The sequence below is a fragment of the Kickxella alabastrina genome (assembly GCF_025024165.1).
Source record: "Kickxella alabastrina strain RSA 675 chromosome Unknown BX661scaffold_28, whole genome shotgun sequence".
Taxonomy (NCBI): domain Eukaryota; kingdom Fungi; phylum Kickxellomycota; class Kickxellomycetes; order Kickxellales; family Kickxellaceae; genus Kickxella; species Kickxella alabastrina.
In genome coordinates, this window is record NW_026251499.1 from 75,982 (window position 1) to 101,135 (window position 25,154).

The 25,154-nt window shown below is 47.0% G+C and overlaps 9 protein-coding genes across 9 annotated transcripts; 3 read left to right on the forward strand and 6 right to left on the reverse strand.

Moving 5' to 3' along the window:
- Positions 1-485: 485 nt before the first annotated feature.
- On the reverse strand, positions 486-2,804 carry BX661DRAFT_146227 (fimbrin; the record flags this gene model as incomplete). Its single annotated transcript, XM_051533150.1, has 3 exons — positions 486-2,089; positions 2,441-2,604; positions 2,722-2,804. The coding sequence occupies 3 exons, from the start codon at positions 2,802-2,804 to the stop codon at positions 486-488; spliced, it is 1,851 nt and encodes a 616-aa protein (XP_051389144.1).
- Positions 2,805-4,086: 1,282 nt separating this feature from the next.
- BX661DRAFT_194588 (glycoside hydrolase family 61 protein-like protein) lies at positions 4,087-4,806 on the forward strand (the record flags this gene model as incomplete). Its single annotated transcript, XM_051537890.1, has 2 exons — positions 4,087-4,183; positions 4,265-4,806. The coding sequence occupies 2 exons, from the start codon at positions 4,087-4,089 to the stop codon at positions 4,804-4,806; spliced, it is 639 nt and encodes a 212-aa protein (XP_051389145.1).
- An 869-nt stretch (positions 4,807-5,675) lies between these two features.
- Positions 5,676-6,329, forward strand: BX661DRAFT_135500 (glycoside hydrolase; the record flags this gene model as incomplete). The annotated part of the gene is made up of 1 exon (XM_051532657.1): positions 5,676-6,329. A coding segment is annotated over one exon (654 nt), but the record flags the coding sequence as incomplete, so codon positions are not given.
- Positions 6,330-7,632: 1,303 nt separating this feature from the next.
- On the forward strand, positions 7,633-8,358 carry BX661DRAFT_200568 (glycosyl hydrolase family 61-domain-containing protein; the record flags this gene model as incomplete). The annotated part of the gene is made up of 1 exon (XM_051538427.1): positions 7,633-8,358. The coding sequence occupies one exon, from the start codon at positions 7,633-7,635 to the stop codon at positions 8,356-8,358; it is 726 nt and encodes a 241-aa protein (XP_051389147.1).
- Positions 8,359-8,925: 567 nt separating this feature from the next.
- BX661DRAFT_187987 (rab-GTPase-TBC domain-containing protein) lies at positions 8,926-13,500 on the reverse strand. The gene has a single exon (XM_051537330.1). The coding sequence runs from the start codon at positions 13,064-13,066 to the stop codon at positions 8,990-8,992; it is 4,077 nt and encodes a 1,358-aa protein (XP_051389148.1). The 5' UTR covers positions 13,067-13,500; the 3' UTR covers positions 8,926-8,989.
- Positions 13,501-13,524: 24 nt separating this feature from the next.
- On the reverse strand, positions 13,525-16,200 carry BX661DRAFT_187988 (uncharacterized protein). The gene has a single exon (XM_051537331.1). The coding sequence runs from the start codon at positions 15,876-15,878 to the stop codon at positions 14,004-14,006; it is 1,875 nt and encodes a 624-aa protein (XP_051389149.1). The 5' UTR covers positions 15,879-16,200; the 3' UTR covers positions 13,525-14,003.
- Positions 16,201-16,333: 133 nt separating this feature from the next.
- Positions 16,334-17,999, reverse strand: BX661DRAFT_187989 (RWD domain-containing protein). The gene has a single exon (XM_051537332.1). The coding sequence runs from the start codon at positions 17,889-17,891 to the stop codon at positions 16,530-16,532; it is 1,362 nt and encodes a 453-aa protein (XP_051389150.1). The 5' UTR covers positions 17,892-17,999; the 3' UTR covers positions 16,334-16,529.
- Positions 18,000-18,708: 709 nt separating this feature from the next.
- Positions 18,709-19,753, reverse strand: BX661DRAFT_187991 (uncharacterized protein). The gene has a single exon (XM_051537333.1). The coding sequence runs from the start codon at positions 19,683-19,685 to the stop codon at positions 18,771-18,773; it is 915 nt and encodes a 304-aa protein (XP_051389151.1). The 5' UTR covers positions 19,686-19,753; the 3' UTR covers positions 18,709-18,770.
- Positions 19,754-20,719: 966 nt separating this feature from the next.
- On the reverse strand, positions 20,720-22,848 carry BX661DRAFT_187993 (uncharacterized protein). The gene has a single exon (XM_051537334.1). It carries the CDS (start codon positions 22,567-22,569, stop codon positions 20,833-20,835), a length of 1,737 nt encoding a protein of 578 aa, XP_051389152.1. The 5' UTR covers positions 22,570-22,848; the 3' UTR covers positions 20,720-20,832.
- Positions 22,849-25,154: the final 2,306 nt, after the last annotated feature.

The window sequence follows — 25,154 nt, forward strand, 5'->3', positions numbered from 1 at the left end:
ATACAAAAAATTATGCACCAAACATGGGCATTGTTATTTGTGCATTCCCTGTCCTTTTTTATTTTATTTTTTTATCTGTCCTCCTCTCCCCCCTGACCCTCTCTCCCTTTTTATTTTGGAAAACATGATACAACAATGTGAGTCGTAATGTTTGAATAGCTTTGCTTTCAGAAAACAAGAAAAAAGCCACGGACCATGTGAACAAATGCACGGAACTTTATATGTGCACTTGTTTTTTTGCAAGCTTGCTGCTCCTTCCGCTAAAAAGATATAAAATATAAAATATAAAAGGAAAGGAACGGAAATGAAAACAGGCCATGTGCTGCATCTCCAATGTCACCAACAACCATTGATCGATTTTAAAGATGAAAAGTTTGAATAAGCAAACGTATACAAAATCCAAAGGTGTAAAACTTCGAGAGAAAAAAAGTAAAGCATTATCGCCAGCTCTAAACACGGGGTCAAAGCCCTATTGATAGAAGCATCTAGTGCTTGATTGCCATCAGCGATCCGATAAATGTCAAAATCATCTTTGGCTTAACCTCGACAATATCCTCGGGCAGCAAAAAGATGGTGGCGCCAAGCTTGCGCGCAATCGAAATAGCGTACTTTGCGTTCATCTTCATGTCATCGTCCGAATGGCCGGCAGTGACTAGCTGTGGGTCGACAATACCAGGCTTCATGCCGTTGAGCACGTCGAGCAAGAAATGGCCAGACGAAAGCTTCGAGTCGTTGAACGACCTAATAGGCGACGCGCGGCCGCCGCTCGAGGCAACCACTTGGTTCGCCCACTTGACCATATCCCCATCGGTGATCTCGCGGCCGTGCGTCGATAGGCTGGCCAGCGTCTGGATAATGTTGGCGCGCATCAGCTGCCAGACAATAGCCAGCACCAGCATCGGCACACCATCGGTGATGTCCGCACCCTGGATACCCACAAGCGAAAACCGGTGCGCCTTGCCCAAGTCCACGACCATATTGGTGTTCTCAATCTGCTTGAACCGCATCAGGGGAACCCTGGTGTTGACGCGCTTCCAGTTAACCGAGCCCGGGAAAATCTTGTCAAAGGCTTGCAAAAGCACCAGCCCATCCTTAAGGTCCTCGAACAGGTAGTTGACAAAGGGGTCGACGTTCAGGCTGTTGAGCCACAGCGCAAATGCACGTGCCTCGCGGTCGTACTGGTCGTGGAACAGGAACTCGTCGAGCTCCGCGTGGTCCCCAGAGTCCTGCTCCAGGGGAGCCAGGCACGGGTGCGTGTTGAACAGGTGCGCGACAAACGCCAAGTTGAGCTTCGGGTTACCATTGACAATGGTCTTGGGCGAAACATAGCGCCGGCACCCGATCCGATCGGCATTCTGCAGCACCATCTCGGCGCGCTCCGTCAGGTCGCGCTCATGCAGGGCGTCGCGCGAGCACTGGCTGGGCACCAGCTGGTTCAAAAGCACAGCGTAGTTCTCACTGTCCTTGATGTCCCCGCTAAAGTTCGACACCCGCCGGTGCCAGCCAGCCGCAGCCAAATGGTAGTTGAACCAGCGCAGCAGAATGGCATCCGCAGGCAGCTTCAAAAAATCCTCAAGCGTCTCGCCGTCCAACAAGAGCCGGTACAGCTCGGGGTGCAGCTTAATATCAATATTGGCGAACAAACCAATCTTGATGATCTGCCAGATCAGACCCAAGAGCAAATGCTCACGGCCCTCGGCCAAATCCTGCGACCCAATGTTAACCACCGAGCAGCCAATGGCCTTGGCCGAATTGATAACCACATTGTTATTCTCTGTAACCTGGAACGGCGACAGCTTACGCCCACGGTTCAAAACACGCTCGTCGATAGTATCGGGTGTCGAGTAGTTGATCAGCTTGGAGAGAATCAGGCCGTCGCGGGCCTCGTCGAATATCTGCATCGTGTGGGGGTCAATTGGAAGGCGGTAGCCAATGTCCTTGTCCCCGGCGAGTGCAAAGTTAATGTGGTTCGTGAACTCCTCGCGCTCATCCTCGTTGATCGTATGCGCAGAGCTGGCGTTTTGGCGGGATTGCAAGATTGTGCGCCGCTCGTAGGCCCGGTCGCTGGTGATACCCTCGAACGCTAGTGCTGCGGGGGCCGCGGCCACTACGCCTGGCCGATTGCCCTTATCGCCCTCGCGCAAAAACGCAATGACCTATGTGTAAAAAAAAGAAGAGGATACAAAAAATAGTATCAGGTGCAAATAGTTAGAAAGAATAGTCTTCCTTCTTTTTTGATTTGACTGGCAGTAAAAGCAAGTATGCGGCAGAAAAAGTATGAAAAGATAAATAAGGAAAACCCCGTCGCAGGCTTTCTCTCTCCTTTATATCTTTGCACACCCTGCTGGCACATGCATGGCCACGCGTTCAGGCGAGCAGGCAGGCCAGCCAACTTTTCAAAAGAGAGAAAAACATAAAGAAATCCTTTTTTTTGGTTTACTCACCTCGACAAACTCGTCGAGCTCGACCATGCCCGCACGACTGACCTCGACCTTCTTTAGAGCCGCGCGAATGTCGTCGTACTGGCGCTCGGGCTCAATCTTCTGCACTGCTGTGACCAGATGACGCTGGTCAAGACCACGGTTGGCATCAAGTTCAAGCGAGCTACGCATACACAAAAAAGAAAGTGTAAGTTTGGTGAATTAGCAGCAAAAAAATGCTTGTGTGGTAATGAATACGAGTCCTGTTCAATTCACGCTTGTAACATTCAAACCAACTTACTCGAAAATGTTGACAATGGTCTCAATATCCCATGGCTTGAGAATGGGGTGCTTCTTTGCGAGTCTCTGGATATCTGAAGACATGGTTCGTTACTGTATGCTTAAAGTGTGTAGAAAAAATAATGTTTAATTCGAAAATAAAAATTACGAAGAAAGGAAAAGTGTCTTGTCGTCACTCAAAACGAAAATAGCTTGAGCATCGCGTCGCCTTACTTTTTTTGTACCGATTAAAGACCAGCTTCTAGACAGAAAAGTTTCAAAAATAAAAGAGAACATCACACTTTGCATCCCCACTTTCTGCACCCAACAAACCCCCTCATCCGAACACAAACTTAAAAAGTACAACCAATGTCAGTTGATTTTTTGATTGTCGAATTTTTAATCCCTTTTTGGCTGCTGCAAAGGCATCCAATGTCTTGGCAGACGAGAGAGAGAGAGAAAATATTTAAAAATAGAACACCAAATAAGCGTGTTAGTTCCGAGGCAGAATTGAACCATGGTTCTGCTGGTTACAATAAAAAATAAAAAAAACCATATGAATTCTAAAAAAACACACGCAATAGCCAAAAATGCAATATCAAAATGCACAGCGCATTTATATGAGCTGTGGTGCCCAACACACATTTCAAGCCACTATCTTCCCTTTTCAAGAATCAAGATTGCCCTCATGGCCACTATACACATTTCTGTTATTGCTGGCTGACATCAAGGAACACCATGATGTTTACAGCGCTGCCCACACAGCGCTGCCCCCCTTTTTCAGTTAAGTAAGTGATTTTTAAGACTTGAATATATCGATTTAGACCCACATTTTTATAGAGCACGACATGAGCGATTGGATTAATCTTTAATTTCCTGCCGATATTATATTGTAGCTTTCAGCACTTGCATTGTGTGTTTTGCTTTACTTTTCTATAAATAATGCCAACTCTGAATTTGCAACATCAGCTGTCCACTATATATATATATGATAAGAGCGAGTTATTTTATATTCAGAAAATGATTCATTATAAAAGCCTTCATTTTCATTTGTTGAGTTGTGAATGTTAGCCTCAATGTCGTTATTATGCTATCGATTGACATCCACTTGTTTTTTCGATGTTCTTGAAAAGTTTACACAAAACTATTGCTCTGCAGAATACACATATAAAATGAACACAATGTATGCACACCCACTCAATATCTTCAGACTATATTCTTAAACTACTTTTTATAACGCACTTATTCTCCTCTTACTCTTCATATCCTGTTCTCAATTATTTTTTTATATTTCATTTTTCATATTCATATTTTTCCTGATAACTTATTATTCGACGCACCCATGAAAGTCAGTTATATTACTCCGTCCGCTGTTATGCTTGCCACAATGATATCTAGTGGCGTCTTCGGCCATACGTTCCTCAACAACCTAATTATCGATGGTAAAGATACTGGCACTGGAAAATGCATCCGGCCAGTTACAGGTATGCAAACCATGTTTGTTCTCAATCCGTCCAGTGTAGACATACGATGCCGCCCTGGAAACCAATCCCCAAATGCAACAGACATCTGCCCAGTCAAGGCAGGCTCCAAAATAGGCGTAGAGTGGCACCACGACACTGGCGGTCCCACGGACAGAGTCATTTCCGAGTCCCACCGCGGCCCTTGTCTAGTTTACATGGCCCGCATGGACCAGCCCATCGCCGGCGCAGTGTGGTTTAAAATATATGAGGAAGGATACAACTCCAAGACCAAGCAGTGGTGCACAGACAAAATAAGAGCAAGCCACGGTGTTTTAAACATTACCATTCCGGCCAACATCCAAAGCGGCAATTACTTGCTAAGAACAGAAATCATTGCTCTCCATGAAGCCCAGAAAAAAGGATACGCCCAGTTTTATCCTAATTGCGCACAGGTAAACGTTGTTGGTGGCGGCAGTGCCAAGCCCCAGGGCTACAAGATTCCGGGAATTTACAAGGCTGATGACCCCGGAATCTTTGTCAACTATCGTAAGGATCCTACTAGCTACGTCATTCCTGGCCCTCCCGTCTATATGCCTGGTAATGTCAAAGTAGAGAGGTTTTATACTTCTTCAGCTGGCAACTGAATGACAGATAACACTCTGACCTATACAGAGCCGTTTGATATCAATGATTAAATTAATTAATAATGTTACGAGTAGAACCTTTTTATTTAGTGTTAACAATCAAAGCATACTAGCATGATAAAAACAATTTAAAGCCTAAGGCCATTGTCACACATACTGATTTACCCTTATACGACTTGATATGCTATTCAGCTTGTAAAGCTTTTTTAGGGAGAAAAATAATAAAGGGATAGTTCTCGGTATAATAACTACCCTGCATACACCAATGCGTGCATTTTGTTTTGTGTAATTTTAATTCCAGCTTTTATAAATATCCAGTGTGCTATTGCAAAACATCTGCTTCCGACTTTTTCTATACATGCGAGCACTCGTACACCTAATTTTTATTTTTAAAACGTGTCAACTACATGCTACAAATATTATCACCTGACCATTTACTTTTAAAAAGTAAGTACTCGTTATTATAATAAGACGGCAATGTGTCTTCTTTTTTAATTATTTCTTTTTACAAATTCTATGGAATAGTATTTACTTTGCCTATTAGTTTTGTTTATAATTGTCCACGTGTACACTTTTTTTTTAAATATTTTTACTCAGCAAAATATGTAGAAAAATATGAAAATAATACGAATTCCAATTTTTTTTCTAGGTTTTTTGTACACTGCTCGACAGAAAGAAGAAAATAATTAATTGAAAATGCCCACTTGAAAATACTGTTTTTTTAGTTGAACAGCCCAAACTGACCTATATAACACAGCCATTTCCCCACTTTTCCGTTTCTATTTTTCTTTAATTATTTTTTTTATTCTTTACTCGTCATAATTATGAAAACTATTTCCAACTTTTCTTCCATTATTGTGCTGGTCACATTAACGCTTGGTGGCGTCTTTGGCCATACTTTCCTCAACAACTTAATTATTGATAGCAAAGATGTTAGCAATGGGAAGTGCATTCGGCCTGTCACAGGTTTGAAGACCATGTATGTTGGTGACACATCTAGTGTTAATATGCGATGCCGTCCAGGAAACCAGTCCCCAAGTGCAACGGACATTTGCCCAGTCAAGGCGGGTTCAGAAATTGGCGTAGAATGGCACCATTCATCCAAGACTCCTACCGACAGGATTATCTCCCAGTCCCACCGCGGACCTTGTCTTATATACATGGCCCGTATGGACCAGCCCATTGACGGCGATGTTTGGTTTAAGGTGTACGAGGAAGCATATGACGAGTCAACCAAGGAATGGTGCACTGACAAAATACGCAGAAACAAGGGCGTGCTAAAGTTTACTATTCCGGCAGATATTGAAAGTGGTGACTATCTGTTAAGAACTGAAATCATTGCTCTTCATGGAGCCCAGAGAAGAGGTTACGCCCAGTTCTTCCCTAACTGCGCACAAGTAAGCGTTACTGACGGCGGCAGCGCCAAGCCCAAGGGCTACAAGATTCCAGGAATATACACGGCTGATGACCCCGGAATCTTTGTCAATTACCGCAAGGTTAATGTAAACTACGTTATACCTGGCCCTCCAGTCTATGTGCCTGGTAATAACGGCACAGTCAAGTCTGTTCTATCCTCGTCTAGCAGCAAAATGGCAGACGACACTCTGAGCTACACAGAGACATTTAATATTAATGATTAGATTATTTTAAGACCTAGTTTAAAAACTCATTTGATTACAAATATATTGCTTTATTCCGCCATCCGTTAATTCAATATAAACAACCTAGTATTACAAAAAAGGTTAAGCTCGAGCTTAATATCTGGGCGCTCAAATTATTTTAATGCAAAAATATTAAAAGTGAATAAGTCACATGTAAAGAGTGTCCAGTAGGAGTTGTCAAGGTATTAAAAGCAAGCAGCTTACATAGCTATTGACTTAGCATATTTTAAACAGGACTGGTACTGTGATGCTGATAGAGCATCATATAAGCTTGTCTAAGTCAAGAGGCCACAAGTTACTGCATTAGTGCCAAATAGGCATTTATACAGTAGCATTTGAGGGGTTTTACATAGCCTATAACAGGGAAATTAGGGAGGACTCAATAGGAAACTTCCCGCAAGGAATTTTGAGAATTTAGTATAATACAATGTTTATTTATATGTTAAAAATAGTTTTTTAGGCACCTCCCCAGGTTGTTAACGAGTCAAAGAGAATAATAAAACTACAATGCAGCACCTGTGTACTCCAATTGTTCTATTAACGTGTGTGAGCCTTTGGATTAGTTTTTGGGCACATGTCCATTTTTAAAAGTAAATAGACTGCTAGCTAGGGATAAAAATGTGACCGCATATTTATATAAATACAATGTAAAAGGCAGCTACATGTTTAGTGTATAGCTTTTATTTTGTCTACGTGCAAAGTTGTATTTGTATTCCACAAGATAATGTGCCTTAAGTTGCATATCCATAAAATTTTCTAAATTTACTCTATGTCTCTGGCACTTTTTTCTTTCAAACTTTAAAAAGCTGCTCTTTCATAGCAGCGCCAGTGATGAATTTATTGGTTGAAAGGGATCATTTTTCTTTTAAAAATATTTTTTAATACCCTCTATTTCTTTTTTATAATTTGGCCAATAAATGAGCGAATAATCCACAAATTCGCTCATCATGTGTTTAACTTAAAAAGTAAAAAGGAAAGGCAAATAATAATTTATTTCTGCTGCTGCCGCTGCTACTTTTTAGCACACGCGTAAAAAAGTTGGGACATTTTGTATATTAGCTCTCTGGTTTTCCATTTCTTCGTTTTAAATTTTTTTCTCATCTTCATCAACTCTATCCTCTCTTTTTTATTTATTACAGTACAAGGTATTTTATAGTTATTCTCAATGGTTAGCTTTTGTTTTATTCGCGCTGTTGTGCTGGCCACAACATCCGCATTCCTGGTCAACGCACATACCCAACTCTACGCATTCGACGTCGAAGGCGGCAGTCTGACAAAGAATGCGCACATGCTAGTAACTAACATGGGCAATGCTCCTCTCAGACTTACCACGTTAAACGACAACGAGCTCCGCTGCAGAAGCAAGAGTACCGACACTACCGGTATTACTCCTCTCACTGTCGCCGCTGGATCCACACTGTCCTTCAAGTACTACCATGCGCACACCGTTGCAAATTCCCATGAAGTTTTGCCTTCATCCCATTCTGGACCCTGCACTGTGCACCTGGCTCTCGCTAGCAGCAACGGTGAGGGCGACGTGTGGTTCAAGATATTTGAAGAGAGTTATGACCCCAAAACCAAGGAGTGGTGCGCTATCAAGGCCAGGAATAACCAGGGTATATTCAGCATCAAGATTCCTACAGATATCAAGCCGGAGACCTATATTATCAGGTCAGAATTGATTGCCCTGCATCAGGGTGCAAGCACGGGTGCCCAGCTGTACCCTAATTGCGGCCTAATCACTATCACCGGTACCGGCAAGTTGGAGCCAAAGGGGTACCCCATTCCGGGAATATACTCGTCGACCGACGTTGGATTAAATATGGACCGTAAAGACTTTACAACCCCGTACCCGATTCCAGGCGCGCCCATGTATAACGCGAAGAGTTAAACGCAGACCTTTTTTTTATCAGCGCACTCGAGTTGGCTGGGCAGGAGTGGAAGTAGCACATCTTTTTTAACCTTGGTGTGGGATTTTCCAAAGTAATAAAGCAGCCCTCTTTTTAATATACACATGTCCTCTGTATCTATTGTGCCATTTAAATAACAATGCATCATTAAATTGTTAGCCAAATGTTGGCGCCTTTGTTAAATGAAAATTCCAGCATGGAATTCCAAAGCACATGCTAGCCCAGCCCAACATGACCAGCACATGCTTGGCTGGTTCAGGGCGGTGTATATTTTGAAGAGATAAAGTCGCATCGTTTACCAGGTAGACGCTCCCTCAGAGCCTCTCAGTTTTACCTTCTTGACATTCCAAATTGCAGCTTTGGGCGAAGACACACATATGGCCAAGGCAACATCAACATATGGCATTTATTGAACTTGGCATGTTGAACATTACGGCGCTCGAATGCAGATACAAGTGTTATTCGGTCTTTTGTTTAGATTTTCCTTTAAAAACAGCTCTATCTTTAAAAGCTGGAATTCTTGCTTTTTAATTTGACTAACGTTTAAATATATGAAGTAAAAATAATATATGTATATATAACGAAAGAAAAGTATTTGAAAAAATAACAGCGCTACTTGAGTGCCTTTCTGAGATCATCAAATTGCTTAAACAGCACTTCGCGCTGGCTCTCACTCTCCGCGTACAAAATCTTGATCTGGATCAGAGCCGACTCCATATCCTGCAAGCTATCCTCCAGCTGTTGGTTCTTCACGACCAGCGCGACGTTCTTTTGTGCGAGCAAACCCATATCCTCGCGCAGCTGCTCCTCGGCGCTCTTCCGCTCGCCCTTCAGCCGACCCTCCAGCTCAGCCACGGTCTGCCGCAGCCTGTCGCCGTCCTCCTTCTGCTGCCTGGCCTCTGACTGCATGGCAGCATAGGCGGTGGAGAGCTCCGTATACTCAGAGCCCATGCTCTGCAGTGTCTGCTTGAGCTGCGCAGTTTCCAAGCGCAGCGCCTCGTTCTCTGTGCGCACACGGTTGCCCTCCTCTTCCTCCTCGATCTTGCGCTCCATCTCCTCGATGTACCGGCGCCGCAGCTTCTCTAGCATGCGCGGCGTCACGGCAGTGACCAGGTTGGCGTCCCTAACAAGCATATCTGGTGACGCGTGCGAGTAGAAGGCAAATAAGGGACCGTCGTTGAGGTACTGCAAGATGGCCTCAAACTGCAGGCTGAGCAGCCGCGTCTGCGACCGCTTCAACACTGAGATGGCTACACGCAGGAGCGCGTCGAGGCCCTCGGCAAATACAACGTCGAAAAGACGGAAGGTCAGCTCGATGGGCAGACGGTAGGCAAACATGGTCATGAGCCACTGCGATACGTACATGGTGGGCTCAACGCCCTGCTGCTGAAAGTGGCGCGACAGCCGCGGCAGCGTCTCGCGTAGAACGTGGTCAAACTGGAACAGGCGCAGCTGCAGGTCGTCCATGCTGGGCAGAAAGTGGCCGCGCAAGCCATAGGTGAACATGAGGCGTGCCAGGACGCAGAATGCCTCCTCATCGGGCATATTCAGCAGCAGCGGGCCGACAACAAAGGACAAGCCCTGGCAGTAGCCAACCTCGGGGTCATACAGCGCGTAGGCGCGCAGCACGCTGTACAGGCCCTCTTGGCCTGCGCCCGAGGCGTCGCGGAAGTAGTCCAGCTTGGGGAAGGTGCGGGCGAGGTCATGGCGGATCTGCTTCTCGTGCTTGGCTTCCTCCTCGCTGTCGTCGCTTAGCGGCTGCACAACCAGCTTGCGGAACGCCAGGTTGAGCGCCGGGTCGCTGCGCGAGCACGTCATTAGCTGCCACACAGTGCCGCGGATGGCCTTGGGAATGCCAATATGCACGGAGCGCGCAAGCTTGCGTGGCTCGGTCTTGGAAACGCGGTCGTAGTTGTTGATCAGGTTGCCCCAAAAGTCCCAGTCGGCGTTGCCCTCGCTGTTAAAGTCATCTACAGGTTCGTCCTCGACGAGCGTCTCGCGCGTAAACACGCGCGCCTTGTTATCCTTGAGGATCTGCTGGTTCTGTGCCTCCAGCTGGTGCAAAAGCTCGTCCATCGCCGGGTCGCTGGCTGTCTGAGACTCGGCTGCCGAGACAGGCGTGTGCTGGGCATCCGATTGGCTTGGCCGCATGCCGGGGAACTCCAGAATACCGCGGCTGTCTGCGCTCGCCGCCGGCGCTGGCTGTGCCACGGTTGCCGATGCGGGCTGCGCTGGCGGCGGTGCGGGCTGCGGAATGCTAGCACGGCCAAAGAAGGAAGAGACAGCGGCAAACAGGCTGTTCTGGTTGGGTGTCGGCGACATCTCCGACTGCGACGTGGCGCGCTGGCGCTCGGACACTGCCAACAGGGGCGGGCCGCTCTGTGGTGCAGTGCTGGGCGCAAAGGCGGCCGAGTTGCCCATGCCCAGCGACGCCGACAGCGAGCGGTAGATGGACCGCGCCGGCGGGGCTGGTGTCGTGCCCGTGGCCGAGCCGCCAGAAGCTGGCGGCGCGGACATCAAGGGCAGCGGCTTCTCCGTGTCCATTGTTGGCCACGCAACCACTTCGTTGCGCGGCGTGAGATTGATATCGGTCAGTGGCAGGCTGTCCTCATCTGCAGCGTGGCCGGCAAGCTTCAGCTTGGGCTTCTGCGGGACCTTTGGGGGCGTGGTCTCCGTGGAGACAAAAGCAGCAGCGGAAGCAGCCGCAGCTGCAGCCGCAGCAACGGCAGTGGCGTCGGCAGTAGTGACGGCCGTAATGGCAGCGCGCTCGGCGGCAACAGCAGCTATCGTGGCACGCTCCACCTCCTCCTTTTCCAGCGCCTCGCGCTTCCGGCGCTGCACCTCCTTGAGCCACTCGGGCTCGGCAGTCTCCTCCTTAATGACGCCCACAGCACTGCCGATGCGCTCGCCAATGCTCTGCAGCGCAGTCTTGGCCACAGGCTTGTCGTTCTCTGGAGTCAGGGCATCCGCCGCGGCGACCTCCGAGCTGGGTCTCAGGCGAATGGCGGACATGCCCATCTCGGGAGATATCCTGTTGCTGCGTCTCACCTGCTGCTGTTGCTGCGCACTGCCGTCGAGCAGTGACGTGCGCTGGAAGGTTTTGCCGCCGATCGAAATGTCGACGGCCGAGGACTCGGCGCTGATTGTGTCGGCATTAGCGGCGGCAGCGGCAGCAGCGGGGGCAGCAGCGGCAATACCAGAAAGGGCGGAAAGGGCGGAAAGAGCTGAAGACTGGCTTTCGACGGAGAGTCTGGAGGGACTGCCGGTGTTGGGCCCGCCGCTCATCCCGACGGGCGGCACAAATGAGGTAAGCATTATAGAGCGCCTGTTCTTGGCCTTGCTGCTAACTGCAAGCGATGGACGCCTGCGCCCAGTGCCGCCTGCTCCAGTGGCCGCGTTGCCATTGCCGTAGCGCATGCTCACGCTGCGACCCAACGCGTACTCCTTGGCGCTGTTTCCGGACCCGTTGGCTGTCTCTGTCATGCTGCCCAATGTGTCGTGGACAGACTCGAGAGCTGCCGAGGAGATCGACGGGATTTGCAGCATCGGATTAGTGTGGGAGTCGAGTCGAGCCAAAGAGTCTGAGCTGTGCGTATTGTCCGCCTGGTCGTGTGGAATAGTGTGCATCTTGGCGACAGTGGAGTCGATGATTTGCGTTGCAGAGTGGATTGCCGGCGTTTCGAGGTTGTCGTTGAAGTTGTTCTTGAACTTGCCATTGAAGTCATTCTTGAACTTGTCGTTGAAGTCGTTCTTGGGCTCGTCGTTGGAGTCACTCTTAGGCTCGTGGGCGTGGTCTTGGTTAAAATCAAAAGCCGGAGCAGGGTAGTTGAAATCAGAGGCAGGGGCCTGACCAAATGCATAGGCAGGCTCGTAGGAGGAGGCCTCTGGCTGCTGCTGCTCCTCCTTGACTGCATCCTTCCTTGGCGCCTCCTCCACGAAAGCCAGGGGGATCTGTGGCACATCCGGCATGTTTGCAAACCCACTGCCCTCGTCAGCCATCAGGGGCACCCCAAACTCAAAGGCATCCATGCCCTGTGGCGCGCCAAACTCATCGCCCTGGGTCCCCAAAATAACTGGCGACCTGCCATCGATGCTCCGGAACGACGCCCTACGCGCCTTGCTCGACCGCCTCGACAAGGCCTGCGAGTCCGCGGCCCTCAAATCAACATTCTCAAAGTCCATAATCCTAGCGCTCTCATCGTCCTTGAAGCTCCGCCCGCCAACGCTGCCAAAGCTGCCGGTACGAGACCGCGGCGTGGCAGCAGCAGAAGAAGACAATCTGGGCGACGCATTTTCCCTGCTAAGAGACTTGAACGACCCAGTGGTCGATGCCGCCGATGGGCTGCGGTGTCTTTCTGTGGTCGCCGACGCAAACAGAGTTTCGGTGTCAGTTGCTGAGTGCTGGTAGTCTGTTTCGTCCGTTGACATGGGTTTGCGGTTGCCATGCGTGTCTGCTGGCGAAGGGGTCGCCTTGGTAAAAGTGGGCATGGGCGGGATTTCCTCTGTGTTGAAATCCAGTGATGGAATGGGTGGCGGCGGTGGCGGCGGCGGTGGCGGTGGCGCATCGCTGGCTGCCTTGGTGCTGTTGGCATTGGCGGCTGCCGGACGCATAAGGCGCTTCGACCGTAGTGATTTTTTGACTGGAGCTGCTTCTGCTGTCATTGCAACTGAAGGCTCTGCAGCGGTCATAAATTAGGAACGAGATAAAAAACAAAAGAAGAGATGAGAAATATATAATTTAAATAGACAAATAGAAAAATAGATTTTTGAATAGTGGAATTTCGTTTCAGGAAAAGGAGCAAAAATAAAGAGGAGAAAATATGATAGACATGAAAATTAATGCGGGCACACTTTGGCACTATTTTTGGCACTCTTCCCCTCCCTCATTTTCTCCCTCACTCACCCTTGAAATTTTTTTTACTGCTCATTTTTTCTTCTGGCTTTTTTTCCTTTCGCCTCTTTTTTATTAGAGCTGTGCACAAGCACCCACACAGTAGGCTGACCGGGGCAGGGCAGGGCAATAAAAGAATTCGGACAAAGAGAAAAAGTATTGGAAAAGAAGGATAATTAATTTTTCACACAAAGAAATAAATAAAAACCATGTGTGATAGCATCGATTGTTCTTGTACAGATAAAATAAAAAACCAGGGCAAACAAAATTCTTATATTTAGATACTTAATCAATATATCAACTGACTGAGAAAAACAACCCGTGCGAGCAAGCGAGCGAGCGCGTGCGTGTGAATTCAATATACCTATTTAAAGTATTTCGGCGGTACATTACTCCACACTGGAATTAAGTAAACAGAAAAACAATTACCCGATCTTCATATTAAAAACAGTAACCACTAAACACATCACTGTAACAAACACCCCCCCCAACCTGCGGGGGGTAACCTTGGAGATTGTGTTTACGCACTTTCCTTTACATTTCGTTAAAATGTAGCGTGCACTAACAGTGTGCTAATATGTTTTGCCAGAAGTAGAAAAAGATAGCACACACGGAACATCTATGAGCATTTAGCAGCAGGTTACTCTGTAACCAAAACAAATGTTTTTTGTGCTGCTGCTGCTTTTCCAGAATACACTGTCGTATTTTTGCTACTGTGATATTGAAAGTGGCTTGTCAGACAAAAGAAGGCTCGATAGAATTAGCAACCTCGATGCCAGCATAGATCTCCTCCGCGCTCAGCCTCTTATTTCTCAGCATCTCTCCTCCATCTCCAACAGCAGCCATGGGCGAACTCTGATACCAGAAAAACACCCACTTCGTGCCCTGCGACGCGCGGGCCCTGCAATGCCCACTGGATCTCTCAAAGTACCACTTATTAACGCCATTATCGCTCCTCGACCGCCACATGCAGCTTGGGCACGCTCTCCTCAGCTGCGTCCACATAATATCCGCCATCCCCGTGCCCTGCACCGACGGCAACACGGCGAATTTATCGAGATACGGCAAATACGATGACATCCCCGGAAGCTGCTCATGCGTGGCAATGACAGCGCCCTGGTAGTCCCCGGCCACAATAATTTCTATGCCGCCGGGAGTTTTATTACGCAGCCGATCGTAGTACGAGGCTGCGTCGAGTGTTCGCTTGAACGACGCTTCCAGAAGCACGCTGAGCCGTGGCAGATCGACGGTATCCAGCGAAGTGTGGCGCTGGATGGAAAATCCATGGCGGAGCAGCGTGAACTGCGTCGGTGAAGGCACGGTAACCAAGGGTCTGGGCCCGCCAACGGCAGCCGCCGTGGAGTGGAACGGGTAGCTGGCCAGGGGCTTGTAGTTAGGCACGCCAAGGTTGTTCAATTCCTGAGGCTGCGAATCCTTTGCCTGCTCCCTCTCCATACGCTTGCCCTGGCGCTGCGTCCCAACAGGACGCTCCGAGATCAACCCCTTAATAACCAACGACGGATCAGAAATGGCCGGCGCAACAATGCCCGCGGCCGTGGGCGGCAAGATGCCCAAACACGTGCGCATCAGATCCAAGCACTTCCGCTGTCCGCACATTTCGCGGATCTCCGCGTAGTCCTCCTGCAAATTGACAAAGCGATGGAATGTGCCGTCCAAGGCCGATATGCCGTCGGAGTTGCCCAGCACAATGAGTCGCGCGAGCAAGAGCGAGAAGGCCCCGTGGCTGCCGGGCATGGCGCTTTGCGACGACGTGCATTGCGCCAGCGCAAAGGCCAATGCGGGCGCAGCAGCAGTGTCGGCCAGAACTTGGAGCTGCAGGGCGCTGTCGGCAACTATGGGCGAGATGATGGGGATCTGACCCTGCGCAATGGCTGCTCCCACAAGCTCAGCATCCACGGACACGCCAGCGCTGGTGCTGGCCGAGTCAGTGCAGAACACGCCCTCGTTCACAGGCCGCGCGCGGCCACCATGGCTCTCCACAGCATCCGCCAGCCGATGCGCACACCTAATGACATCCCGATACCTCGCGGCATCGGCCGACTGGCTCGAAAGCAGAACAACAGGCGATACCCCAATGCGCTGCATCTGTGCCAACAGCTTGCCTGTATTTTCCACTGCCCCTGCCGACCCATCGATAAACACCAAAGCCGTGAGTTTCTGCGGCACCGCATCGCCGACTCTCAGCTGCAGGTGCTCGCGCATCCCCTGTCCGAGGTGCATTTCTCCAGGAACAAGCCCGTTTGTTGCTGCTTCCGGAGATGTAGCAGCTAGCTTGGCCTGGTGTTCTTCGAACTGACGCTGGCTTCGCATTGTCTCTGTGCCGCTGACGCTGTTGAGAAACTTGCGCGCTTCGCGTGGGCTGGGCACTGTGCTGAGTACGCTGAGGATCAATTCGCGCTCGCGATGGTGTCGGGGAACAACCGAAACATTTTGAGGTTCCGAGTGCTGGTGTCTAAAGTGGTTGGTTGGGGCATTGGTTTCTGGATGCTGGGGGCTTGCCGTGCTGTTTGAAGAGAATAGTGCTCCTCGGCGAAGATTGATGGGCTGCTTTGCGCTGAGTCGTTTGGCTGATAGAAGGAGTGTCTTCATGACTTGAAAAATAATAATAGTAAAACAATATAAATGGGAGGGTTTTCTTTGTTTTATCTTGTCAGGATAGTGCGGTGTTGATCGAGGTGGTACCGAGAACGGCGACTGTGGTGGGGACAATGGCGTGCGGCAACAACTTTAACTGTGTATAGGCCCTTGCCTGTGAAAACATGTAGCTTATAAAAAACTAGACAATAATAAAAAAAACTAGTGAAAGTGAAAACATTTGGTGAAAAGCGGAGTGAAGAAACAAAAAAGCCTGCCGTTTATATAATAAAAAAGAGGAAATGAAAGAAAAAATTTTATCAAAGAAAAAAGTTGCAGTTTGTGCACAGGCCCTTTTTTGGCTCGGTTTCATGAATGGACCCAAAAAAATTCATGCAACTAAATTTTTTTTAGTTGACACTATCTGAATAGAAAATTTCTCTTCCCCACCAGTACAATGAAATAAAGGTGCAGCAACTGCTGATCTGGTTTTTTTTTTAAAAAAAATGAAATGGGCACTAAATTTAAAACTAAAACTGGCTCTAAATGACTCTTAATTTTTTTTGGGGGGGGGGGTGAAAGAAAAACTAAAAAAAATCCAGCATATGAATTGAAATGTTTGAATATGCCATTTATCATTAGAATTCCTTTATTCCCTTGTCGTTGTCATTCGTCTTCATCACTCGAGTTGCCACCAAACGCCAGCCTAATAAGCAAATTAGCCTCCTCGTCATCCCCCCCTTCTTGGTCTTGGTCACCGGTCTCTAGCCCTTCAAACAGCCGCCGATTGCAAGCTGACCTTGTATTATTAAAGTGCTTCATTGGATTATCATGATGAAGCAGCACTCCACACAAATAACAAAAGTGCGCAGCACACCTCGTACACTGCATATGGTTACACCCAAAGGCCTTCTGAATAAACAGCTTACACTTGGGGCACTGCTGTGACGACTCCCTAATGAAATCCACGCTGGCGTTATCCTGGTCATGATCACGCAGCATTTTCTGAAGCACACCCTGGCCATACTGCCTCTCCAATCGGGCTCTTGCCTGGGAATCAACGGTTTCGCGAACCACCCGGATGTATTGGCGGAGTATACGCTCGGAGCTCTTAATTTCGCAGTAATTGGTGCCGTGCCAGGCGCGCAAACACAGGTTGCAGAATGTGTAGCCGCAAGCACATTGGCTCAGATGCGGATACCGAGCATCGCATTCGACGCTGAGGCCACAGCCTGAACGGGGACACCAGGCAAAACGCGTGGTGTCCTGGTCGACCCTCCGCTGCTCGCTTAGCCGCGTGTAGCGCGCAATCTGAGACACATCCAGGAGATCCGCCATTTCCTGGTCGCTAATGGAAGGCTGTGCCGGTGATTTGCGGCACTCTGGATCGGGGCATTTGAGTAAAATCAGAGAGCCCTCGGCTATGATCATCCCCAGGTATTCAGCCAGACAGTGTCGGCAAAAAACATGTCCGCAGCTGAGTTCCATGCAATGCTTTCCCGGTTGGTCATCCTCCATGCAAATGGCGCACGCGTAAATTCCCTTTTCAAACTTTCTGCGCTTGCCAGTCTGGTTATGAGCCAGTACGGTCTCCCTGTCACTATGGAGGTCCACACAAATGGTCTCGCTGGGCGATAGGTCGTATGTGAGCAAGTCAATGTAACTGTGTATCACGCCCATGCCGCGCTCAAGCTCCCACATCATCGACAGCCGCTCCTTAATCGCCCCCAGGCCTTGGTCGTCCAGCCAGCAGCAAAACAGTGTGATTACGGGTGCTTCGTCTAAAGGGTATGCTGGCGGCAGCGTGAATTGTAGCTGAATTGGCGGAAGGTACTTTATGTCCTGGCCTTCAGTGTCTTTAAGCAATCTGGCCACACTGTCTGTGTCCACCTCTATGCCGACTGTGCCGCTGATCTGGTCTGTGCCGCTGTCTACAGTGAACGCAAACTGGTTATTGTCGCCGTCGCCGTATATGGCTGTCAATGCTTCCATTTCGCATTGCTGCAACTCGAAGCATTCCTCATTCATGAATAAATAATTTAATAAAACAGCTTGAATGGCTGGTGAATTATATAAAAAAAATACATATATTATGAAATGCGAAAGAGCGAAAGAACACTTGCTTTTAAATTAAAGTATACAGGGAAATCGCTTTTTTTGCTGATGAAACCGCAGCAGCAACGGTTTTATCACTGGTCTGCCCTTTTTGATCCGTTCATTGGTCTGTTTGATTGCAGACCAATAGCAGTAAACCATCAGCAAAATGACACCCCTCATCTCGCATCAATAACTGCCATTTTGTTCACTTGAGTGTTTGCATTCAAGACTCGCCGCGGCCTAGGTTAGTCAGGCATGCCATCTGGTATTCCCCAGTATTAGCAACTGATGAAACAACGGATACTGCTTCCTCCGTTAATAAAATGTATGCGGATTATCATACTAGGAGAGGTATTGCAGCTGCACTTAGAGCCCAGTAATTATTTTGTTTTTTTACACGGCTAGTTCTCCTCAGACACTTCCTTGAATTATCATCTATCCGTTTGTATTGTGCGGAACAAGAGCTGCGGATATTTCTATATGTATTGTTTGCAGGAGATTAATTCATAGCACTATAAGGAATCCCTAGAAACAAAGGGCTTCCTGATGTAGGACATGAGTGTAAAGATCCAATTAAAAAAATATGATGAGTTTGTTCACACCAGAAGCACAGAAATAAACAGCTGGATTTTTTGTGTGAGCCCCACTCGCCAATCATCGAGCCTCGCGCACCATTAATCAGGCAAAAGAGAGGAGGGCTTCGTTTTTTAATTATTCAGAGAAAATAGATACATTGGGCGAGACATAAAACAAGTAAAAGACAATGTCACATCAATATTAAAGAAGCCATATAATCTTGTTTTAAAACCACTAAGACTCGCCGCGACCCAAATAAGCTAGGCACCTCATTGGGTACTCCTCAATTACAGTTACCGCCGAAAAAACCAAAAGCTCATGCAACCCAGGGTCCAAATCACCATGGATGACCAAAGTGCCCAAAGTCGGATCCCTCTTTTTACGCCTTACAACCTCAGCCAACATTCGACCAGTCAACCTCTCCACGCAAACAAACTCTCTCCATGGCCGCTCCTCCGACACCTCGCCAGCATCCTTCGCCTCCTGATTACGCGTCCACCGCAGCCGATTGCCTTGGTCTTCAGGAAATGTGAAATCATAGGTGAATGGAAAGGGGTTGGTGGAAATCAGACGTATTTCCTCTAACCGATTGGGTTCGTTTTCTTCGTACGCTGGCGGCGGTGCCTCTTCGTTCCTGTACTCTCTGGTATTCTGTTCCTGCTGCTCTGCTTCCTTGTTGTCCAATAGTATCTGGGTGCCTATATCATCTTCAACCAGGTCCGGCATCAAAACATCTGGTGCCGCTGGAGATGGAGGTATCAACGTAGACTCTAGTGCTGACGCTGGCCTAGACCGTGACCGAGGCTCTGAAGCACATGGTCGACTAAACACAAGTTCAAACCCCTGTCTCTCCCTCTGACAACTCCACATTAAAGACCCTGCCGCTGTTGCCGCACCACTGTCCATTTTGTAAAACTGTGTTTTTGATATCGACAACCCCTTAGCCTTTTTCATATACCCGGGCCTCCCTGTATCAGAATCTATCGCATGTATTGTGCGGGACAAGAGCTGCGGATATTTCAATATGTATTGTTTGCGGGAAATCGTTTCTAGTGTTTCTTCGTAGCTTGGTAGGTCCTCGGTTTCATCTCGCAAGGGCGGCAGCGACGCATGTGGAAAGACATTATTGGATGAACTGCCTGAATTCATGTTTTTTATTTAAAAGAGTAAATATACAAAAAGTTAAATTGGAGGTAAGAAAAACGTTGAATTTGTAAACACCAAGAGCACAGAGATGATTACAGCTGCTTTTTTTGTGTGAGCGCTCCCTGTCATCAACCCTCGCGTGCCATCAATCAAACAAAATAAAAGTCTAACCAGAAAGATTTAATTAAATCAGGTGGTAGAAAAGCAAAGCTGAATCCAGAACACCGCGCTGATAGCTCCTGACAGTATCGACGTTTCTCCACAGATGCAACACTCACACATAGACAAGCAGAGCACAATTGCCATATTGCCATTTTCGTTCTCAGCTGTGTTTGTCTTGGAACCTCCGCTTTTATAATTACTGTGAAAATATTGGACCTAGTTTTCTGTTTTGGACAAACACTTTTTTTGACAAAGACAATGTGGGATTGTTACACAGCCCGAGGATATAGAGGTAGACACTGGGGGCAAGAATCATGAGACAGATTCCTGCCAGCTTGCTGATAGATCTGATATTGATCAAATTACAGTGGACTAAACCAGACGCCACTGTTGACATCCGGACATACTGTCTGTCTCGAAATAGATGCGCTGAGCGCACGAATACAGATACGCTAATAATGCTATATCAGAGACCTGGGTTACTTTCATAGGGACCAGTTCTCGCGAACAGAGCACGCAACTGCCAGTGTATGCCACAAAGACATTGAGACACATATAAGATGAGGTCGACGATAATAGCACTTTAGAAACATTAGTAATAAAACTTTATAATTTAACACCTATCTTTCTAATACTATTACAATAGTGCTCCCCACACACCTCCCTTTTACATAACAGGATAATATAAAAAACACTATCTACAACTGTTGACTGAAGTTATAGGGCCATATAGCCAGGTCTGCAATAGAGCCCATGACGGGCAAGGTGACGCGGTAGACAATCAGTCTTATTCAGCAATTTTAGGTTGTCTTTTTTTACTTATTTTATGTCTCGCCCAATGGATCTATTTTCTCTTGCTAGGCTGCTATGCAATCTGTGGGAAGGATGTCGATTTTCAGGATACGTGTAGTCATTATTTTCTTTAATGTAATGTGAAAATGCAAAAAATAAACAATCCGTGTAGCCACAGAGTTGAAGCATAACATATCTATCTCTTCTTCGTGTATCTGGTATAAACATCAAAGTAGAGCATATTGAGAACCTCGTCCTTGACCTCGTCAAGAATAGTCAGGGTGAGCTGACTCCTGCTGAGTTTTTCTCTTATCCTGAGTACCATTGATGATGGCAGATTGACAGCAGTGTACGAGTTGGAGTTGACAAACACGCTGAATATAGCGACCAGCCTGTCCATAGACGCAACCGGGAACGGCGTGTTGTCATTGAGATCGTACTGGGGATAAATGCCCTTGGCAGTGTCGAGAATACTGACGGTTGGAGGCGTCTGCACGCGCAGCGACTTTGCATTAGGGTTGATGTTGTTGTTGTTGGCTATGGCAAGGTAGCCCATGGCATTGCTATCTGAATTGTGCGTCGCCATGCGCGTCATGTATGAGGGATCGAGCTGGTCGACATCCTCGCGCCAGATGTCCTCAGAGCCCAGGGCAATAACAGTCATGCCCTTGAGCGCCTGATACTCGTCAATAAAAGCACACATCTCGGAGCAGAAGCAGGAAGCGGCAAAGTCGCAGAAGAAGCGGTACTCGTAAGGGTCAGACAGGATGGCGTTGAACTCGGCACGCTTGCCCATGTTAGAGCCCCCAGCACCGGAAATGACCGCCGCCATCGACGTGCCCAAGCTACTGGCGCCGTGCATGCGGTGAATAACGTCGCGCGAATGGCGAATAGCGCCATACAAGGGTACAGTTACCGACACAGTGTGGCAAAAGATACCGCAAACCCACGAGAAAAACCATCCGGACCATTTCAGGGCAATATGGAACAGCACGGTCTCCCAGACGATGGTCATAATGAGCGTAAAGATACCGACGAGGCTGGAAACAAGAATGTCGTTTCTGATACCGTACGCGTCCTTGAGGGGCCAGCACTTAACGAAGAGAAACGGCAGAATCAGAATACTGTACAAGCCAACAATGACTACGATGGGAATAAAACCCCACATCATTGTGCACGTATTGCTAGTCGGCGAGATACTAAACTGCTTGTTGACAATGTTGATGACAAGCGACATGATGAGGGCAACAACGAGATGACCAATGACAAAGAGAAAGAGAGACTTGTCTGTCACAAAACGCTGCATATTGGAGTACTTTTTCAGCCGCTTGTAAGTTCTCGAATCGGCTCCGTCGCCCAGGTGCATAGAGGCCTGAAGGATATGCTTGCTGTGATCAGGGCCATCTTTTTTCTCGTCAAGAGCGCGGATGCCGTCGCTCGGGTCAAAATCAGTGTTGCTCATAATGCTTGTCTGGCTGGCGCTGCGGTTGGCGCGTGTGGTCTGGCGCAGGAACTTCATGTTGCACTTTGGCGACTCCTTGAACATCGGGTTGTTGTTTCCAGCAAGCTTGTTAGTCATGGTGTGCAGGTTGGAGACAACAATATGCTGGCAGGCGCGCGCCGCGACGGAGGAGTACAGGAGCACGTAACCAGAGTTAACTAGCCACAGCTTGAGGAAGCACGGCCATTGCTGGAGAGAGGTACTGATCATGCCACTGATACCCATTAAAAAGCATCCTACAACCTGCAGAGTTACCAATCTGACGTTACGCTGCAACAGACCACTGTGCTTATCCCGCGCCTTGATAATGAACATTGTGAATGTGACTATAACATAGATGATATAGATAACGAAAATAGTCAGGACAACGCCTACCCGAATTTTGTATGGCCGCGAGCCGAGAACCCATCTTCCGTTATCATCCTGGGCCATGTTGTGAGTTTTAGTTTATTGGCTACGAGCGGTACGCCCTGTTGAAAGTATTAGAGAGGGTGAGAGGAAGAATATGGATGAAAGGTGAATGAAAAGAAAATTAGAAGAAAAAACTTGGTTATTGGTGTATCACTATATAAATAAAAATAAAAAATAAAAAATATCCCAAGGAGAGCTCTTAATAATAGTGCAGGTTAAAAGGAAACAGGAAATAAGACCAGTAAGAAGGGAAGTCAAAAATTAAGGGAGGCAAACTAATAGGGGAAGTGGCATGCAAAAAAAAGCAATTGGAAACATAAAGCGAAAGGGAATGGCGGAGACACACATATATATAAAATATAAACGGCAGAATACAGTGTGCCTGACGCACATGCAATACTCAGGAGCACATCCCCAGAAGCACACCATTTTTTTCAACGGATGCAATGCAACCACCAACTGGTTTGGCACTCCTTTTTTGCATCACATTTTCTGTTTATAATTTCTGCTTATTTTATAAGCGCCAAGCAATAATGCAGCACAGCCAAAGCTGCAGCTCTAAATTGCACAAATGGGCCCAGTGTTAGTCCAAGCTCTGTCATTAATACCACACCAAGTTACTATAGAAAATATTGAAGCACCCCCTTTTTGCGCTTTCTTTCTCACTGAGCAAGTATACCTACTAGCTGCCTCCCTCTTTTGACCGATTTGGGTTATCAGAATTATGGACTAAAAGCCCACACAAAAACAAGCGATTGCCTGTGTTCGAGTTTGCGGCCCTGAGTCTGCCAGCGCAAGTTGAACTAGCACAGCCAATGGTACCAGAAAAGTGGAGGCCATGGGTAGATTTACCAACACAAACAAACAAAAGCAAGCGGAAAACGAACTGCTTCCGATACCGACAGTTTTAGTAGATAAAAAATAAAGATACTTGCAAGACAGAGCGCACAGCCAACAATGCATTGTGGTTTTTTTAAAGTGTATGATTCTCGCACTCGCCAACATGCAAGTAAATATGGCAAGTTGGATCTTCGCCCCACGCATGCATTAATTGGTGTTAATTCGCGACCCTCCCTATTTTCTCAAATTAGTGCCCAATTTTTTTGCATTCAGCTCTCGGTCCCTGGCTCTCAACCCATTGTTGATATTTTTAGGCTCTGGTTGCTCGGCAATTTCAAATCTATCTAGTGCAGTAATCCACAATCCAGGTTGATCTTTTTTACCTCAATCGTCTTTGGCGCCTCCGCATACATGTTCAATTTATATGCATACGCTATAATACGTTAGAGCATTTGATTGCATCTCCCGATTAGAATGCTGTTGAGGTATTCCCAATGCTTTTTTGGCCTATTTTGGTGGACACCGAGAGCGCTTATCAACCCAGAAATATATCGCCTATTGCTTTCCCCAGCAAAACTGCACCACACCGAAGCTTGCGAAACTAGATTGTTTGGCAAAACAAACGTTTAAGTGCGCCCCAGTGCCGATCCAAGTCGAAGCATTGTCTTGTACTTTTTTATAATTGCAAGTTGTTGCCGATCTCAAAATTTTTCCTTTTTATGTAGCAACTAATTTTACCGCTTCTTTAGTTGATTATTTTGTTGAGGCTGCTCCATCTCTGTTGATGGTTCAGTTTATAATTGCAGACCCTTATTCCAAACCCAAGCTTGGATTTCTTGGGTTTAAATTTATTTATTTTACTCTCCGCAAAAGAAAAAGAAAAAGACAACGACTTTACAAAGAAATAGCCACGCACAATTTTTATTTTGAAAATTAGGTTTAAATCGCCGCCCTTTCTACTCACAAATTTTACTAAATACCAGTTAATGTATAAAAAAGTTCAATTCCGCCTGTGGTATTATCAAAAAGTATATATTTATATGCACCTTGACAGATCAACGGCCTAAAACCAGAATAAATCATTATATAATTGGGTGTGCCCATGCTTTCAGAGAGCTTCTGAATTTCTAAACAGAAGAATTATTTTTTCACATAGCCACGTTATAAAGACCGGTTGAATCGCCAGTTTGGAACAAATGGTTGTCAGTTGATTATTCTGATTTTGCTGACTCAAATACGCGCGATCTTCAATTTTATTCTTTGAATTGTTATTGCCTATTGGATACATACTGGCTTCGCAAAATTTATAGTCATTATGTGTGGCATTCCGAGCAGATGTTTTTTTAAAGCATCGACTACATGTAAGCCAATTGCTTGCTGTGACCTGATTCCGAATATGTCCTTAAAAAACAAGTTGTATGTTTTACAAACACCCCCAACCAAACAATCATGTGTAATTTGAATATGCTTTTTTTGCATTCTCGAACATGTCAAAAAATTTTAAGAACTACACCATTTCAGATATACCAAAAATGCATGTTTGTGTAAGCAGTTTTGTGGAAAATATTTTTCTAATCATTAAAATGTCCGAATTTACATTTGCCGGCGCATTTCTACTTGTATTTTGCATGTCAAAATCCTGTTAATTCAACTGCATACATTTTTCCATTAAGAATGTATGTGCCGAAAACAAGTATACAACAAAATATAGTCAACTTAAGGCAAAACTGCGAAAAAAAATAATGAAACCCTGTCAAATGTGTGCT